This window comes from Leuciscus leuciscus, assembly GCF_965113295.1.
Source record: "Leuciscus leuciscus genome assembly, chromosome: 25".
In the NCBI taxonomy this organism is placed as follows: Eukaryota; Metazoa; Chordata; class Actinopteri; order Cypriniformes; family Leuciscidae; genus Leuciscus; species Leuciscus leuciscus.
Genome location: NC_138724.1, coordinates 9,491,305 through 9,509,130, shown reverse-complemented (window position 1 = coordinate 9,509,130; position 17,826 = coordinate 9,491,305). Strand labels below are relative to the sequence as shown.

The following is a 17,826-nucleotide window of genomic DNA, read 5'->3' as shown; positions in this document are numbered from 1 at the left end:
TTGAGGGTGAGTTAATGATGACAGAATTTTTATCCTATAATATAATGATCTCATCAAGTTACATTTGTAAGACATTTCACCCACTTGGGATAGAAAAACAGTGTAAACCGCTTCAATTAATACAAATATGATTTGGTTGGTTTTATGTTGGTGTACTAATTGGCATTTTTCTGGGTAAAAGAAATTGGGGTTTTACCTTGTGTGTTCACATTGCCATGATACATCTGAAAATGTAGAAAAAATAAAAACTTTTAATTTACAATCTTGAGCATGCATTAACACTTTATTGAAGGTTTTTTATGTAACGACCTGTAAAATAACAGTGTTTCTCTGCAGAACTTTTAGTACTATCACTTTATTAAAGGTATTCGATCATAATAATTTAGGAAAAATCTGTAAAATAACAGGGGTGTTTGGCTCGAGGTCATGGTGCAAAGGACCCTAGGTTGATTTTACTCTGAACCATCCCTTTAAGAGACCATTTTTCAGTTAAGCCTTACTTTCCAGTTAGACTAAAGTGTAGCTTTCCTTGAGAGAAAGAACGTATTATCTTGATGTTTTGAGAGGACTCTCCTGTTTATAGTTAGAGCCTGGTCATTTCCAACCTTGAAAAAGCTGTGTGTCAGTGTGTGTTAATCTTTTTGGTTAAAGGTTAAGGAACAACTGGCATTATTGGAGGTTGACCGAGTTGTTGTTCAGGACATGTTGGCGCCCAGCAACGCAAATCTGCGACCTGGAAGGTCACGACATGCCTAACTTCAGGGTCCGAGTGTCAGCTGCCTAATTGATGGAGATATGCTTCAGTCTATCTGTATATGTGTGGAACTTTATTACTATGTTGATCTATTTCTTAGTTAATGAGAATAATTCAACCTGAAGCAAGGATGTAGCTTAGACCTTAATTGGTGAAGGGTATAATTGCTGTGATCTTTGTAACTGTAAACGGGCCGGCCTACAAACTCCTTGAGAGTCTTGAAGCTGACTTCTGCTGATGAAACTGCAAACTATCTTCAGAAAAACTTTTCTTCAATGTATTATAATTCTGACTCCATGTCTTCATTCATCATATCTGGTTCTGGGTCTTTGACTGTAAATCCCTTTACAGCAGAATGTTTAGTGCTGTCACTTTATTAAATGTATCAAGGGAAAAAGTTTTGAAAAATAGTTTTGCACTGTAAACAAAAATCATAATACAATAATCACAAATATGATAAAAACCAAGCATGTAGAGGACAAGACAATTCATTCTCAAACGAAATGTTGCATTACTATATTGAGATGTGTTATGGAAATATGATCCCCAGAACAGCGCCACCCTCAGGTAACTGTATGTACCGACAGAGCATAGTGGACGTGGCATTACTTTATGATTTCAAAAATGAAAAAGGAAAGCGTAGAGGGCTAGAAAAATTAGTTCTTTAACTAAATCATGCATTTCTACACATTCTGAGGGTGGCGGTGTTCTGGGGATCATATTTCCTTAAGAACACAGAATATGCTCAATGACAGCAGCCACATCCATTGAGCACCAAAGCTTGTTCTTGCTTAAAATCCTTTCAAGAGTGTGTTTGCTCAGAGCTATTCCATGGCGTTAAGCGAATAAGGCAAGAATTACATCATTAGTAGCTCAAACCACATTTAAAATGCGCTACTCCTTAATGCGTTTACAATTCATTCTTTATCGGGTTGTGTCAGATCAATGAGCAGCATGTCATAATTTTGGCTTGGTATGCCAAAATTTCGACATGTGGCGGGAATGGGCTTCCATACAATTCTGACTTTTTTCTCTCGCAATTCTGAGAAAAGTCAGAACTGTGAGAAAAAGTCGCAATTACCTTGTTTATTTTTTTAAGTCTGTGGCAGGAACAAGCTTCAGTAGTATTCAGCCCAGATTGTATTACAATAATAATGCTGCTTTGATTTTCTTGTTTCATAAAAGCAGTGTGAAAGAGTGCCAGTGGTCAAATACTGATCCCTTCCCTAATGGGTCTAGTAATAAAAATGAATAAATAATTCTCCACACATTTTTTATTTTCATTCATAGTTTATTTACAAAAATAGTGTACGGTTTCCTCAAATTAAAATAAAATAGAGGGCGTGTAATTGAAGGCACATTGTTGTGCACCCAGGTTTGAACACTCACTCATCGTTGTGCCATTCCTGGAAACAGTTCCTGTTCAACTGAAGACACAAATGAACATCACATGCCTGGCATTTCCATGGTGTTTGTTGCTTCTTGCCACGCACTGCTTTGCAATGCACACATATGCGGCGACCAACAGAGGCAATTCTTCTGACATTGGAGGTCAGCTCAGCTCCTGGAACCGGCACATGGTCATTACTGGTCTGTTCTGGATCTGCTTTCTCAGACACACCACAGAGCCCTGCAACAAGCTCTTCCATAAACGCCTTGTGCGTCATGTTGCCGTGTAGCTCCTTGTGCAATATGAAAGCGTTGGTGGCAGCAACGTCCAAGAAGTGTAGAAAGACTTTTCTGTACCACTTCATGGTGTTGTGCTGTGCAGTGTAGTACTGCAACAGCTGGTCGGACGGGTCAACACTTGTCATGTGCTGGTTGTAAGCACTCACAGGCGCAGGACATGGAAGAGACTTTGTCTTCCGTGTCTCTTGTGCTTTCACTTGTCGTTGCACACGGTCTCCTGTATAGGCAGCATGGATGGTGGAACAAACAGACACCTCTTTTTTGTCCATCCACTTCACACACACAAGAGGCCCATCCCGAATCCACCGGATGGATCCCCTGCTGGACTTTTTGGTCAATGGATTAGATGCACTCCGTGGGAAGTCCTTCCTAGTGTCTCTGTAAGTCCCACAAGCACCAAACTTCATAGCAAACAAGTCTGTTAAGAGCTTTGGACTTGTATAGAAATCATCCATGTACACATGGTACCCAGAGCCCAAAACTGTCTTGTCCAAAAGAGACATCACAGCATCATAAGAAAGCCCACGGCCTGTGGGAAAGATATTCTTGCCAGTGTACACAAAGAGGTCCACAGTATATCCATTCGATGAGTCCGCCAGGACAAAAAACTTGAAGCCCAGCTTTGCTGGCTCGGCTTTCATGAATCTTCTCATTCCTGCATTTGCTCTGCATGCCACCAGTCTTTCCTTCACAGCCAAATTTCTTCTGGGATGATAAAAGGTTTTGCACGCAAGACGGATGGTGTCCATGAGGGGTCTGACCCTGAAGAGCTGGTCATGTTCAGCGGTTCCCCTCTTTTTGTCATTTTCCTTGTCTGCCTCTGGGTGACTTATGTGCAAATTCCATGAAATGGTGCGGTATCGGTCCCTAGACATGACTGTGGCGGGAAAGGGCACAGAGAAGAGACTGTCCTGCCGCCAGTAGTCAGCGATGGAGCTCATCTTCACCGAGGCCATGTAGAAAACGAGTCCAATGTAGCGGTACAGCTCGTCAACACTGACATCTGTCCAACTGTATTTGCGACCCTTTGCGAGTGCCCTGGCAGCCTGAGCGTTTGTGTTGTGGCACAGATTTGACACAGCGCTCTCTGAGAAAAACAGTTTGAAAAGACTCATAGGAGAGTGCGAGTCAGCAAGACTCGACTGCGGCCCAGGTTCCCGAGCTGGCAGGAATCTCAGAGACTTTGGAGCCACATCGACATCAGTCTCTTCCCTCCATGACAGCGTCTTGGCTCTCTTTAAAACAGGAATCTGGTCACTGTCATTCTCACATCTGTGGGGGGAGAAAACAAAAGTGAGCATGTTGACAAAAGGATCACAACATTTTCAGTTACTAATACTGATATATTGGCCACTCATTAAAAAGCTATTTACACATTCATCCATGCACATATACTTGGCTTAGATTAATTTTGATTACATGCACTGTGAAATAATATGTCATTGTCACTTGTAAAATGACGGGGTAAACGTGCACTTACACATTAAGATTCTCAACCGCGTTGAAAACTGAACGATGATTGTGTCCTGTGTGAGGTTCACCTGAAGGAACCACATTCCTAAGAAAAGGTACAAGCACAAATATTAGTAAACAATTAGCTTATGTTGTCCAAGGTGGCAAACCAGTGCATGCATAAGTGATAGACCCTTTTCACATTTCCGGGTTTCTCAGAAGAGAAAATCATCCTAGTTAATTTGCTCAAATAGAAAAACTTCACAATAGTGTTTTCACAACTTTCAAAAGAGTCAAGGAAATATAGAGAGCTTAATAACGGCAGTCAAGAAGAGAGAAATATGTATCTCACTGTCACTCACACAGCCGCAGTATTAGAAACACCCTAATTTTTTGTAATTTGATGCAACGGTGATATATTACCATGTGTAGTTATAAATGTGCATACGTTTAAATAGTAATGATGATAATAATAATAATAATAATAATAAACACTCTGCAGGATTCACGATGCTTATCACCATTAAAACTAGTCATCACAGTCTGTGAAAAGGGTCTATTGATAATTAATGGATATACGGTCGTGCGCTTTATGGCGGTTGATGGGGCATCGACACGCTTCTGTTATTCACATTCAAAACATTTACAACTCAGCAGATGTTGGAGAACACAGTTAAGCTCCGTTGCTAAATCTCTCTCTCGCTCTTAATCTCTCTCCACATTAGAATATAACAGGTATATGCTTGTTTTGGAAGACATTTAGATGTTCTAAAAGTCCACAGGACAACACATTTCACTCATATCACAAACTGGTAGATATCGTCAGGCCATATTGGTCTGAAACAGCTATATGCGACTCTAATAACTAAAATAAGAATAAACGGCTTACTCTTCAGAAAATGTGTCCTGCGCTGGATCAAACTGATGCAGGCCTTCATCATCAACGTCTTCATCATCATCATCATCATCATCTTCTGACTCTGAGGAACAAGTCAATTCTTCCTCACTGTCTATGATCATCCGAAGAGCTTCCTCGTGTGCGTGACGTGCCATCTTAAGGAAAAGTCAATAAAACCAAACAAAAGTTTGGCGCCAGTTTTATCCTGTTGATCGGGGGCGTTTCCCACAGTCACGTCATTACCATGTGAATGACGCGCTATGTCGGTGGGCGTGGCCAGACCGGCGCTAAACGGGAACAGGAAAACCCCCTTCAACTTTGTAATTTGGCAAAACTCTCTTTATTTCTGGATTTTAGATGTTTCTTCCCTCTTTCGTCGGCCGTCTTGGTGAGCGCATTCTTTGAGGACAGATTTCACTGTTTCGGGAATGTTAATCTTCAACTCACAGTGGATCTTCTTCTTTTTGATATTTGCGGCAGACTAGACGCTACAATGGCGTATTGCTGCCCTCCTCAGTTCATTTGAAGAATTAATAGATTTAACAGATTATATCCTTATATATAGTCCAGTCCAGTGTAAAAAGTTGATGACAAATCTTGTTGTCTCATAGTTCTTAGTACAGAGTAATGATTTTAATAAATAACTAAACAACAGTTCTGAGTACATGAGATTTATTTCTGTACGATGACATACACAGTCCATTAGAGCATGGCACACAGTTTCTCCTTCTCCACATATGCATCTGCCATCTGGATGTTTTCCAACCATTGCCAGCCCATAATTCAATGCACACCTCATACCTAAACCTATATTTATGGAATGATTCACTGTTGACCGAATAGAAAAATAATGTCTGCCTTTATTTCCCTTTTCCCATTCTGTTTGCCAGAATTTCATTAGTTCTTGCTGAATAATATATTTACAATCAACCTTCCATACATTACTTCAAATTCTACTTCATTTCTATGTACAGCTTTTTTGTTGTTGTTGCCATTTCATCAGCCTCTTCACTCCCCTGAATTCACAGAGGATCTGATTCGGCACTGGATATTTATTTGACACTCATGGTAATTTCAAATGGCTGGATTGTCTTCCTCTGATTGGCTATATATGGGTTGAAGGTGTTTCATTGGCTAGAAAAGACAGGCAGCACAGACTCCATTGCCCCTTATAGACTCAGATTCTTCTTCAGCTTTAATTAGTATAATACATGCAAAATTAGACAAAGCAGATTTATTAATGGAAGTATATTTATTATTACACAGATTGAAAGAGGCTGGAATAGTGGTGTATTTTTGTTAGGTACCAGCACATGTTGGGGTATCTGGTAATGAAGTTGCTGATAAACTAACAAAAAAGTACCTATGGGAAAAAAAGAGGCAAAACAGATTTTAAAGAAAAAGGTCATGCATAAGTGGCAAACTAGATGGGACAGTAGAAACACAGTGACACAGGGAAATGGTGTTATAGTATTACACTGACTGGAGGATACTGCTAGGGAGAAAATAGAAAATATGTATTGCTGTCTAGATTAAGATTAGAAAGCACACGATTGAAATCAACACTGGCACTTATATTATAGGTTTACATGAAAATGGATTATGCATTGTGTGTAATGTATTTGAAAGTGTTTGTCATGTGCTTTTTATATGTAGTAAATATAATATATATTGTGATACATTATTTAATCACTTATAATTAAGAAAGAGGATATTTTAGGAAAAGGCAGGACATACAGCTATACAGAGCACTAACTAAATTCATATTACATGGGTCTAAGGTCTAGAATATATTATGTGTGGATGGAATACTTTGAGCATTAATCCCAGGATAAATTTCAGACTCATCAACCATGTTAATTTGTCATTCAGTACCTATGGTGATAATACTCCTAAGGCGTTAATTGCCATTAAAACGTGAAGAAGAAGCAGAACTCCCTCACAAGTTTCAGGATCATTATCCTTACGCTACTCTCTCTTCACATTTTGGTAAAGGTGTGGCTTGGTTAGATTTTCAGACCATAATTTAACACAAATGACTCATACAGCATTATTCGGCATATAGTACAGTCATCTGTAAATACTTCGATTTTTTTTTTCTTTGCATCTGTTTTCTCGAAGTGATAACATGTACGTGCTTGCATGATGAGGAGAAAATGAAACACTTTATAACAAAACTGTTACATATATACACCTCTGACACATCAGTTTGATACAGCAAATGTGGTTCTCTTACGAGAGGTTCTCTCGTATTGCGTAAGTTAGCTTACGCTACGGGAAAGTCATCTTTTCTCGAGATCTGAAGCCAAAAAATTATCCTTCATTTTTATAATTTTGTCAACGCAGTGCAGCAGCACGCAGACCTAGGGCAGGCTTACTAGCGTGCCCATTGGCTGCCCTGCGGCAACTGCAGCAGCCTATCGCTGAGCCTTAGACCTGACGTCACGTCCAATGAGCGCGCTTGGCGCGCCTCATGCGTCACAGCCCGCGAAAGAGGGGGTGTGGCTTAGCGTATACAAGCGAGGCTCAGAGGCTGCTTCACTGATTTCTGTCTCTTCAGCGACGCTCTCCGCATCGCTGGACTCTGAGGAAGCCGCCGCCGTTGAAACAAGCACGCCGAGGATATCAGCCTGAGGAAGCCGGCCGTCTTCGCCGCCTTCAGCCTTCCCTGCCTGCTCCGCTATCCGGCGGATTATATCCTTCTTTGCTCTGTGTTGTGTGTGTTTGTGTGTTTGCCCCGCGACACACTGCATCTAAAAGAGCGCGAGGCGTTGTTTCAAATGCCTCGCTCCCCCTGTGGCTCGTGCAGAGCCCCGCTCAGCGACAGCGACCGCCATGTTATCTGCGCTCTCTGCCTGGGCCTCGACCACGCAGCCCTCGCCCTTACTTCGGGCGGCTGCGAACTCTCCGAGGAGATGCCGATGTCGACCCTGCGGGCTCGACTCGCCTTGTTGGACCCTCCTCCTGCCTCCGGACCCGGATGCAGTAGCTGAGCGCTCACCGGAGCCCCTCCCGCGAGCCTCGCTATCTCCTTCTCCCCCCCCACCTCCCGACGCGCAGCGGCCGGCTTTCGCCCGCACTGCCGTCGCCTCAGGGGATAAAGCAGACAACGCTGCTATCATAGACAGCTGCTTACCCCCCTCTGTCAAGCCGCGCAAACGGCGCCGCTCACAAGGGATGTCAGAAATGGACGGTCTCGGGCTATAGCTTCCTTTACGTTACAAGAAAGCTACCCCCCCCCCCCCCCCCCCCCCCCCGTCACTGGCGAAAGGAGAGAAGAGTGTTTAGCCCCACCCAGGTCGGACTAACCTCCATTCTCACAGATTTCTCAGTCCCCTCCTAAGCTCAGGTGACTGGAAATACATATATTGCAGTAAACGAGCCTGTTTTTTATACACGCACGCCTGCAAACAAACGCTGACGCAAAACATAATGACGCTCGCTCCTTCCCGCGCTCTCCCTCTCTGTTCGAGCCACGCAAACAGGCGCCGCTCACAAGGGATGTCAGAAGTGGACGGTCACGGGCTAGCTTCCTTTACGTTATAAGAAAGCTGCCCCGCATCTCGGTCGTGCGCGTCACTCACCTCCATTTCTTACACATTTCTCAGTCCCCTCCTAAGCTCAGGCGACTAGAAATATCAATATTGCAGTAAACGAGCCTGTTTTTAATACACGCATGCCTGCAAACAAACAAACGATGTCACAGCACATGATGACATCTTCCTGCTCTCTCTCCCTTTGTTCGAGCCGCGCAACTGCGCCGTTCTCAAGGGATATCAGAGCGTACGTCACGAGCGACGCTCTGTCATATGCTCGCGCTAACTGAAAGCTTATGTGTTCCCCTGTGGCTCAGTGGCAGAACATTAGGCTTTCGCGCCAGAGACCTGAGTTTGAATCCGGTCCTGGCGGCAGAGAAATTTTTTTCCTGTTTGCTTCTCCGAGCTCGCGGCCAGCTTTTTTACATACAGAAAGCGAACCCGCATCTCGCACACTCCCGCTCACAAGGATGGTGCTTGAGTATTTATGAGCCATCAAAGCGCCCAGCTCTGTCAGTCCCCTTACAAGAGGCTACTGCAGCAGCTTACATCGCAGCCAACGAGCCAGTAACACAACTCGCTCGCCTGCACACAAACGCCGTTTTTAAGGCGGCCCAGATAAATCTCATAAAGAATATAAATTCGGGTTGTCCGGCTCACGCCGAAGGTGTCATAAGTGTAGAAAATGTGCCCACACCCTCGTGCTCACTGCTACACACAAACACGTTCCCCTGGTAACGCGCTCAGAGTGCACTCTCATAAAGCGGGCACGCGCAGCTCGAGTGATAAGCGTAGAGAATGTGTCCACGACTCTGTGCCCACACCTACCCACTGCCCGCTCTGCCACACAGTTACCCCGGGTTGCAGACCCTCTAAAAAACACTGGCCGTGTGACAAATGTAAGCCCTGCGCCCGCTCACGAGTTCGCGCACTTACTAACAAACACGATACCCCTCATGCCGCTCTCGCGACACAGGTTTTTAACAGCGAAATGTGCCCCATCCATAAAGATCGAGCCGTCATACGCTGTACAGCCAGTCACTACTGTCTACCAGCCCCCATGTTCAAGCACCGGCGGCGCGCGCGCCGCCCCATCTTCTCTGATACAGGTTCCCCATCTCGCGCAGTGCGGCGATCTGAACCCAGAGACCATTCGACCCCTAGCTATGCGTGCGGAAGCATGGGAAGCTATCCAGGGCATGTCAGAATGGGTGCTGAACACTATAGAACACGGCTATTCGCTTCAATTCGCTCGCCGTCCCCCGCGCTTTTTAGCACGGACGGAGACAAGAGTGAATTCAGAATGCAGAAAATAGCAAAGCTGCTGCACAAAGGGGCTATAGAACAGGTCCATCCTTCTCTGAGCGAGTCGGGCTTTTACAGCCGTTGCTTCCTCGTACCCAAGAAGGACAGAGCGCTAAGACCTATTTTAGATCTGAGACATTTGAACAAAGCCTCATGAGACGGCCGTTCAAAATGATCACAACCAGACAAATCCTCGCGCAAATTCGCCCAGGAGACTGGTTTATCTCTCTCGATCTGAAGGACGCATACTTTCAGATCCAGATAACACCCCGTCACAGGCCATTCTTGAGATTCGCCTTCGACGGTCGGGTATATCAATACACAGTCCTGCCGTTCGGCCTGTCTTTGGCACCCCGTACATTTACGAAGTGCATGGACACGGCTCTCGCTCCCCTCAGAAGACGGGGAATGCGTATACTGAACTATCTGGACGACTGGCTTATTCTGGCGCAGTCAGAGACAGAGCTTGTGTCTCACAGAACAGTGCTTCTCAGCCACTTGGAAAACCTGGGTCTCTCGGTTAACTGGACCAAGAGCTCATTATCGCCCCGCCAGTCAATCTCCTTCTTGGGATAGAACTGGACTCGGTGGCTATGACGGCCAGATTATCGGAGCAGCGCGCGCGCCGCATCCGTCATCTCGCCGCATCCTTCCAGGTGGGCAGCCAGGCTCCGCTGAGAACATTCCAGCGAATCCTGGGGCATATGGCCTCAGCTGCAGCAGTGCTTCAGCTGGGCTTACTGCGCATGTGCCCGCTTCAACGCTGGCTGAAAGCGCGCGTGCCTCACCGAGCCTGGGCGGCCGGCGACTCGCGAGTCAGGGTGAATCAAGGCTGCATTTCAGCCCTACAGCCCTGGCTGGCAGCCGAATGGGAGTGACGATGGGAGCGATCTCGCACCGGAAGGTTGTCTCGACAGACGCTTCCAACCAAGGTTGGGGAGCGCTCTTCGAAGGCAGACCGGTCTATGGCCGCTGGTCAGACCAGGAGAATCTCCTTCACATAAACTGTCTAGAGATGCTCGCGGTCGAGAAAGCGCTCAGGCATTTCCTCCCAGTCCTCCAAGGTCACCATGTTCTAGTCAGCACGGACAATACATCAGTAGTGGCCTACGTGAACCGCCAGGGCGGCGTCAGATCCAAAATGCTCTGCACCCTGGCGGAACGCCTCCTCGTGTGGGCTCAGCACTCACTGCGCTCGCTGAGAGCCGCGCATGTGCCTGGGCACCTGAACGAGGGTCCCGACAGACTGTCCAGGGACAATGTTCCCCCTGGGGAGTGGTCCTTGCATCCCCGAACAGTCCAGTCACTGTGGCGCCGTTTTGGCAAAGCGAAAGTCGACCTCTTTGCGTCAAAAGACAACGCTCACTGCCCAAAGTTCTTTTCGAAGAACGAGGACGCGCTGGCCCAGACCTGGCCCAGCGGCCCACTATATGCCTTCCCGCCGGTCTCTCTGTTGCCACAAGTCATCAGGAGAACCAGGGAAGCGCGCCACACGGTGCTCCTCATAGCCCCGTACTGGGAGAACCAGACTTGGTTCCCGGAGCTAATACAGCTGGCAGACACAGTCCCCTGGCCGATTCAGGCGAGAAGAGACCTTCTCTCTCAAGCCCACGGCTCGATCTGGCATCCCCATCCAGAGCGCTGGTCTCTGCATGCATGGAGACTCAACGGATACCCGTTGACCTGCCAGAAGGGGTTGTGAACACGATCACCCAGTCTAGAGCCCCCTCTACGAGGCGGCTCTACACATCTAAATGGTCTGTGTTTAAAAGTGGTGCACTGCCAAGGGGCTGGATCCACAAGCATGTGGGGTATCGCAGGTATTGGTTTTCCTTCAAGAGCTGCTGGACACGGGCAGGTCCCCTTCCACACTCAAAGTCTATGTTGCAGCCATCTCAGCTTTTGCCGGTTCGGCGCTGGGCCGCGCATTAGGAAGGAACGAGTTCGTCACCCGCTTCCTTAGGGGAGCCAGGAGGATGAACCCCCGCGACCCCCCTCGGTTCCTATGTGGGATCTTTCGCTGGTCCTAGAGGCCCTGAAAGCGCATCCCTTTGAACCCATAGAAACTGTGGATATGAAATACCTCACGCTCAAAACCGTTTTTCTGATAGCTCTGTCTTCAGTCAAACGTGTGGGAGACCTTCACGCGTTATCCGTTAACACCGTGTGCCTCGAGTTCGGACCTAATGGCTCGAAAGTCATTCTTAAACCGAGACATGGTTACGTCCTCAAAATATTGGGCACTCCCTTCAGAGCACAGGTCATTTCTCTCTCAGCCCTGCCGCCTTCCGGCAGCGAGGTCGATGATAATCTCCTCTGCCCGGTCAGAGTGCTGAGAAATTACGTCACACGCTCCGCCGCTATCAGGCGCTCGGAGCAGCTTTTCGTTTCGTTTGGTGGGCGCACCAAGGTCTTGCCGCCTCGAAACACAGCCTGTCCAGATGGATAGTGGACGCTATCGCAGCTACTTATGCGTCTAAAAACCTGCAGTGCCCTCTGGGCATCAGGGCTCACTCCACCAGAGGCATGGCCTCTTCGTGGGCTTGGTCCAGCGGAATTTCCATTCATGACATTTGTACGGCGGCGGGCTGGGCCTCCCCCTCGACATTATTTAGGTTTTACAACCTGGAAGTTCCTGCCTTGCAGGCGAAAGTTTTATCAGTCTAAGTTACGCGTAGGCCGGCCCACTGTCTGTGTGCGGGCTACTGCGGTTGATTTAGCTCTCCTGGTTGAGGAGATCAGCTCAGACCAGCCGTGACGCTCTGAGCGCCCTAGTGTGTGCTTATGTACTGCACTAGCCATTCTATTGGCCGCCCGGTTCCCACTCATCGTGTTCCCCGGACTTCCCCTGGGACTCATTTAGTGGATGCTGGGCGCGCACGGCGTTGACAAGGGAGTTCCCGTAGCGTAACTTACGCAATACGAGAGAACCTCTCGTAAGAGAACGTAACCTCGGTTCTCTCTAGAAGGGGGAACGAGTATTGCGTAACCCGCCGTGCTCGCGCCACGAGCTCATTCGCTTCAGCGACAGAAACCAGTGAAGCAGCCTCTGAGCCTCGCTTGTATACGCTAAGCCACACCCCCTCTTTCGAGGGCTGTGAGGCATGAGGCGCGCCAAGCGCGCTCATTGGACGTGACGTCACATCTAAGACTCAGCGATAGGCTGCTGCAGTTGCCGCAGGGCAGCCAATGGGCACGCTAGTAAGCTTGCCCATTGCTTGCACTGCGTTGACAAAATTATAAAAATTGCTGCACTGCGTTGACAAAATTATAAAAATTAAGGATAATTTTTAGGCTTCAGATCTCGAGAAAAGATTACTTTCCCGTAGCGTAAGCTATCTTACGCAATACTCGTTCCCTCTTCTAGAGAGATCGTTACGTTAGTAACCGATTACGTTTAATGTTTCACAGTCACCAAAAAGCAAAGTACAATCCGATTTAGATGATATTGAGTGACATTTAAGTATTATATTTTAGCTAAGTTCAAAAGAGTCGCTTTTATTGCAATGGAAAATTGCGCCATGAATTCAGTTGTTTTTGACAATCACTAAACGTGTGCTACAATAACAGGTTCAGGTTCTGAGAAACTCTAAATTCTATATTGTAGAGAACTAAACATGAGCAATAGTCTGGAAACACAAGCTCCGTAATTACTAAAATCAAATCTCCATACAAGTTCTGCTTGAAAGTGGTTACTAATTAGTAGTTGACAGAATAAACAACTTAAAACATACTCCTTTTCAACATGTGTGTGGCTCTTAAAAGAGCCGTTGGGTTTGAGTAGTTTCTCCTAGTTTCAGGCGTTTATCCACCGAAGCCGTACAGGGTGCGTCCCTGTCTCTTCAGCGCGTACACAACATCCATGGCGGTGACGGTCTTTCTTTTGGCGTGCTCGGTGTAAGTGACGGCATCGCGGATCACGTTCTCCAGAAACACCTTCAACACTCCGCGGGTCTCCTCGTAGATCAGACCGGAGATGCGCTTGACGCCGCCGCGGCGAGCCAGACGACGAATGGCGGGTTTGGTGATTCCCTGGATGTTATCACGCAAAACTTTACGGTGACGCTTAGCGCCTCCTTTCCCGAGTCCTTTACCGCCTTTGCCTCTTCCAGACATATTTCACATGTACACTTATCAATAAATGAAAACAAATGTACGTTCAGCGTTGCAAGGAGGCCTTTTATGGTTACTTACAAGACCTGATAGAAACCAACACCGCGTCACAAGGCGCAAAACGCCCCTCCCCTCAATATAGTTCCAGCACAAAACAATGTGGTTCAACCCAAACCATAATCTAACGAGGCCTGTCCGACTTCTTTCATGTTTTATAAAATGTATTTCATTTGATGAAGAGAATGTTATAATATCATCATACAGAGATACTGAATGGTAATGAAATGTGCTAATCTAGAAGTACAGTATAGTACATTTTGTATTAGACAATTCGGATATATTTGCAGAATAAAAATGATTTCAGGCCTCATTGATTATACTGTATGTCTACCTTTAGCTGAACTTGCACCTGTATAAGAGTAATCTCTAAAGTTGTCATTGAACTTCCGCTAAAAGTTGCAAAATAGACCATGCCACTATTAGGGAGTAAGTTAGCTGGAAGAAAAGAGTAAAAAAACAAACAAAAAAACACCACTGTAGTCTAGTTTGGGAAACCTGTTTGAAGATGAAACGAAGCTTTACCTGTAAATAAGAAGACAGATTTCTAGTTCACATGTCAATCAATTGCGCATGATAGTTTTGTTAATTTCAATAATTGGTGTTTTGTCGCCATTGTGTGATTCACACCCTGTACAACTGACGTCACAGCATTCAAGTAAAGAATATAGAGCTAGGCCTATACAAACATTAAAATACATAACCGCTTTTATTACATAATCATTCACATTTCTTTATGTCTCAGTATTTTATAATTAGGGTTAGGATTATATTTAATTCTGATAGGATAGGGTTACGGTGACCCAGAGAGTATTAATGTAATGCGTGAACGCAACTTTCTACTCGTATTGAGTTAAACTGGAAATGATCTCGTTCAGTGCAGTTTTGGTGGCTCTTAAAAGAGCCGTTGCGGGTTGACGCAGACGCGGGTTTAAGCGCGCTCTCCGCGGATGCGGCGGGCCAGCTGAATATCTTTGGGCATGATGGTGACCCTCTTGGCGTGGATGGCGCACAGATTGGTGTCCTCGAACAGACCGACCAAATAAGCCTCGCTGGACTCCTGCAGAGCCATGACAGCGGAGCTCTGGAAGCGCAGGTCCGTCTTGAAGTCCTGAGCGATTTCTCTCACCAGCCGCTGGAAGGGCAGTTTGCGGATCAGCAGCTCGGTGGACTTCTGATAGCGGCGGATCTCCCGCAGAGCCACGGTCCCGGGCCGGTAGCGATGAGGCTTCTTGACACCGCCGGTGGCCGGAGCGCTCTTACGGGCGGCTTTAGTAGCGAGCTGCTTCCTCGGGGCTTTACCACCGGTGGATTTACGAGCGGTCTGCTTGGTTCTTGCCATTGCTGCGGTCTTTCTCTCTCTAGAGTCTTGCTTGCGCTGGAAGGAAATTCTGCTATATGTTATACACCCGCTTTTAAAGCATTGTACCGCCAATGTCGCGAGGATGCAGACCTTGTGATTGGCTAATACGTGACGTCTGCGGATGAGTGCCAGCCAATGACTGCGCGTTTCCTATTTTTCAAACAAGTGGAAGGTTTCCCGCTCGAGCAGCTTTGTTCTGTTGAATACTACATATACATCAAACAGTGTATATGTAACACCAACCTGGTATTTATACTCACAATGTTGTATTCAATTGTTCTGAAATACTCGCCTTAGTTCCCAGTGATTGTGCAGATCTCGGATTAGAAGATCACATTACAGTCTGTATAAAAGCACTGCAGCGAGACACACTAGGGTTTCCATCCGTCCCGTAAAATAGGGGATCAAAGAACCAGAATAATATTTACCAATTTCTTTTAGTGAAGCCGATATGTAGGCTATGTTGCTTTTTATTTTGAATAATTTATTAAAATATTCAATTCATTATCAGAGCATATACACTGCAAGGCAAGGCCATTTTATTTATATAGCACATTTCAGCAGAAGTGCAATTCAAGGTGCTTTACAAAAAAACACACAAAAAAAACACAACAACATTAGAATGCAGTTTAAAAAATAAGAACAACGTTTAAAAACAGATTAAAAACAGGAATAAAAGTAACAGTGCAATACAGTGAATGAATTAAGAATAAGCAACATTTAAAAAATAGGTCTTCAGCCTTGATTTAAAAGAATATAGTTGTTGCGGACTTACAGTTTGTTCCAGATATGTGGAGCATAAAAACTGAATGCTGCTTCCCCCTTTTTAGTTCTGATTCTGGGGACAGCAAGTAGACCTATCCCAGATGATCTGAGAGGTCTGGGTGGTTCATAGCTTACAAGCAGATCTGAAATGTATCTAGGTCCTAAGCTGTTTAGTGATTTGTAAACCAGTAGAAGTACTTTAAAATCAATTATTTGTGGCACAGTGTAAAGACCTCAAAACCGGAGTGATGTGATCCATCCTCCTGGTCCCCGTGAGGACCCGAGCAGCAGCATTTTGAATCAGCTGCAACTGTCTGATAGATTTTTTTCGGGAGGCCTGTAAAGACACTGTTACATTAGTCAAGTCTACTGGAAATAAAGGCATGGACAAGTTTTTCCAAATCCTGTTGGCACATTGTCTTTTAACCCTTGATATATTTTTATGGTGGTAGTAAACAGACTTTGTTACAGCCTTAACGTGATTGTTGAAATTCAGGTCTGGGTCCATAATTACACCAAGATTTCTGGCTTTGTCAGTTGTTTTTAGCATCGTTGTTGTTTGGAGATGAGTGCTGGCTTTTAAGTCTTCGTCTTTTGCTCCAAAAACAACCACCTCAGTTTTTTTCCTCATTTAATTTAAGGCACATCCAATAACTAATTTGTTCAATGCACCTAGCCAGTTCTTGTATTGGCCTGTAGTCTCCGGGTGACAAAGTTATGTAGTGTCGTCCGCATAGCTGATGTTGTTTTCACATAACTTTAGCTAGCGGAAGCATGCAGATATTGAACCGCAAGTCCCAGGTAGACCAACTATATTTTAATATTAAGGGAGATGGGTTGGGTGACAAACACACATTAGGGGATCATCATGTGCTTACAACAAACACGCACACCTACGACTGTAATCATCAATGATTTAGAGCAATCATTAAATTTTACTCTGGTTTGATGGGTCATTTTCTCCCTCAACCAAACGCCTTCATGTCGTTTATAAATATTAAAAAGAAAAAACTCTCTATCAGATAAAATAGGTGGCCCTTAAAAGAGCCTTTTGGTCTTAATGTAACAGACACGAGTCGTTTATTTAGATTTGGAGGGTTTCTCGGTCTTCTTGGGCAACAACACGGCCTGGATGTTGGGCAGCACGCCGCCCTGAGCGATGGTCACTCGGCCCAAAAGTTTGTTGAGCTCCTCGTCGTTGCGCACTGCCAGCTGCAGGTGGCGGGGGATGATGCGGGTCTTTTTGTTGTCCCGAGCGGCGTTTCCAGCCAGCTCCAGAATCTCAGCGGTGAGATACTCGAGTACCGCCGCCAGATAAACAGGAGCTCCGGCACCGACACGCTCGCCGTAGTTTCCTTTGCGAAGAAGCCTGTGAACACGGCCGACGGGGAACTGTAGTCCCGCCCTAGAGGAGCGAGTCTTAGCCTTCGCTCTGGCTTTACCACCGGTTTTGCCTCTTCCACTCATTGTTTTTAAAACACTTAAAACAACCTTCACAGACAAAAATAAGTAACAGAATAAAATCCGTATGCCTCCACACACTGGCTTTAAACGAGAGTGCCAGTCGCTGATTGGTTTAGAGTCTGTAAATATTTAAACCAATCACTGAACTTCTCTTCCCCTTCTAGCGGGTTTTATCGTGCAGTTTGCGCAAGTATTTGTGAGTGTGTGACTAATAAGACAGAAGAGTTATATGAAATTTAAATAAGTACAAAACGGATATTGTACACTGTTCCTACCAAAAGCGCTGCACCTTTCACACAGACACACGTATATTCTGTGCACACTGACCATCAGATACTGTACAGTACTATGTTCCTATTGCAGTATTGTTTTATCACTGTCCATATTGTTGGATGTGTGGTTGTTTGTATTGTATTCTTACAATTCCTCA

General features: G+C 45.6%; 4 protein-coding genes across 4 annotated transcripts; all 4 read right to left on the bottom strand.

The window, feature by feature from the left end:
• Window positions 1–2,024: 2,024 nt before the first annotated feature.
• LOC309490423 (piggyBac transposable element-derived protein 4-like) lies at window positions 2,025–5,088 on the bottom strand. The gene is made up of 3 exons (XM_082159582.1): window positions 4,785–5,088; window positions 3,924–4,001; window positions 2,025–3,715 (listed from the first exon to the last, which is right to left on the bottom strand). The coding sequence occupies exons 1-3, from the start codon at window positions 4,946–4,948 to the stop codon at window positions 2,140–2,142; spliced, it is 1,818 nt and encodes a 605-aa protein (XP_082015708.1). The 5' UTR covers window positions 4,949–5,088; the 3' UTR covers window positions 2,025–2,139.
• An 8,219-nt stretch (window positions 5,089–13,307) lies between these two features.
• Window positions 13,308–13,766, bottom strand: LOC309490737 (histone H4). The gene has a single exon (XM_082159977.1). The coding sequence runs from the start codon at window positions 13,748–13,750 to the stop codon at window positions 13,439–13,441; it is 312 nt and encodes a 103-aa protein (XP_082016103.1). The 5' UTR covers window positions 13,751–13,766; the 3' UTR covers window positions 13,308–13,438.
• Window positions 13,767–14,687: 921 nt separating this feature from the next.
• Window positions 14,688–15,211, bottom strand: LOC309490379 (histone H3.2-like). Its single transcript, XM_082159513.1, has one exon. The coding sequence runs from the start codon at window positions 15,144–15,146 to the stop codon at window positions 14,736–14,738; it is 411 nt and encodes a 136-aa protein (XP_082015639.1). The 5' UTR covers window positions 15,147–15,211; the 3' UTR covers window positions 14,688–14,735.
• Window positions 15,212–16,966: 1,755 nt separating this feature from the next.
• LOC309490847 (histone H2A-like) lies at window positions 16,967–17,448 on the bottom strand. Its single transcript, XM_082160124.1, has one exon. It carries the CDS (start codon window positions 17,397–17,399, stop codon window positions 17,013–17,015), a length of 387 nt encoding a protein of 128 aa, XP_082016250.1. The 5' UTR covers window positions 17,400–17,448; the 3' UTR covers window positions 16,967–17,012.
• Window positions 17,449–17,826: the final 378 nt, after the last annotated feature.

Excerpts from the sequence above, each read along its gene's own strand:
- LOC309490423 (XM_082159582.1), bottom strand. The coding sequence starts at position 4,948 with ATGGCACGTCACGCACACGAGGAAGCTCTTCGGATGATCATAGACAGT. Across the intron at positions 4,002-4,784 it reads CAGGACACATTTTCTGAAGA|GAATGTGGTTCCTTCAGGTG; the intron begins GTAAGCCGTTTA and ends ACCTTTTCTTAG. Across the intron at positions 3,716-3,923 it reads GCGGTTGAGAATCTTAATGT|ATGTGAGAATGACAGTGACC; the intron begins GTAAGTGCACGT and ends CTCCCCCCACAG.
- LOC309490737 (XM_082159977.1), bottom strand. The coding sequence starts at position 13,750 with ATGTCTGGAAGAGGCAAAGGCGGTAAAGGACTCGGGAAAGGAGGCGCT.
- LOC309490379 (XM_082159513.1), bottom strand. The coding sequence starts at position 15,146 with ATGGCAAGAACCAAGCAGACCGCTCGTAAATCCACCGGTGGTAAAGCC.
- LOC309490847 (XM_082160124.1), bottom strand. The coding sequence starts at position 17,399 with ATGAGTGGAAGAGGCAAAACCGGTGGTAAAGCCAGAGCGAAGGCTAAG.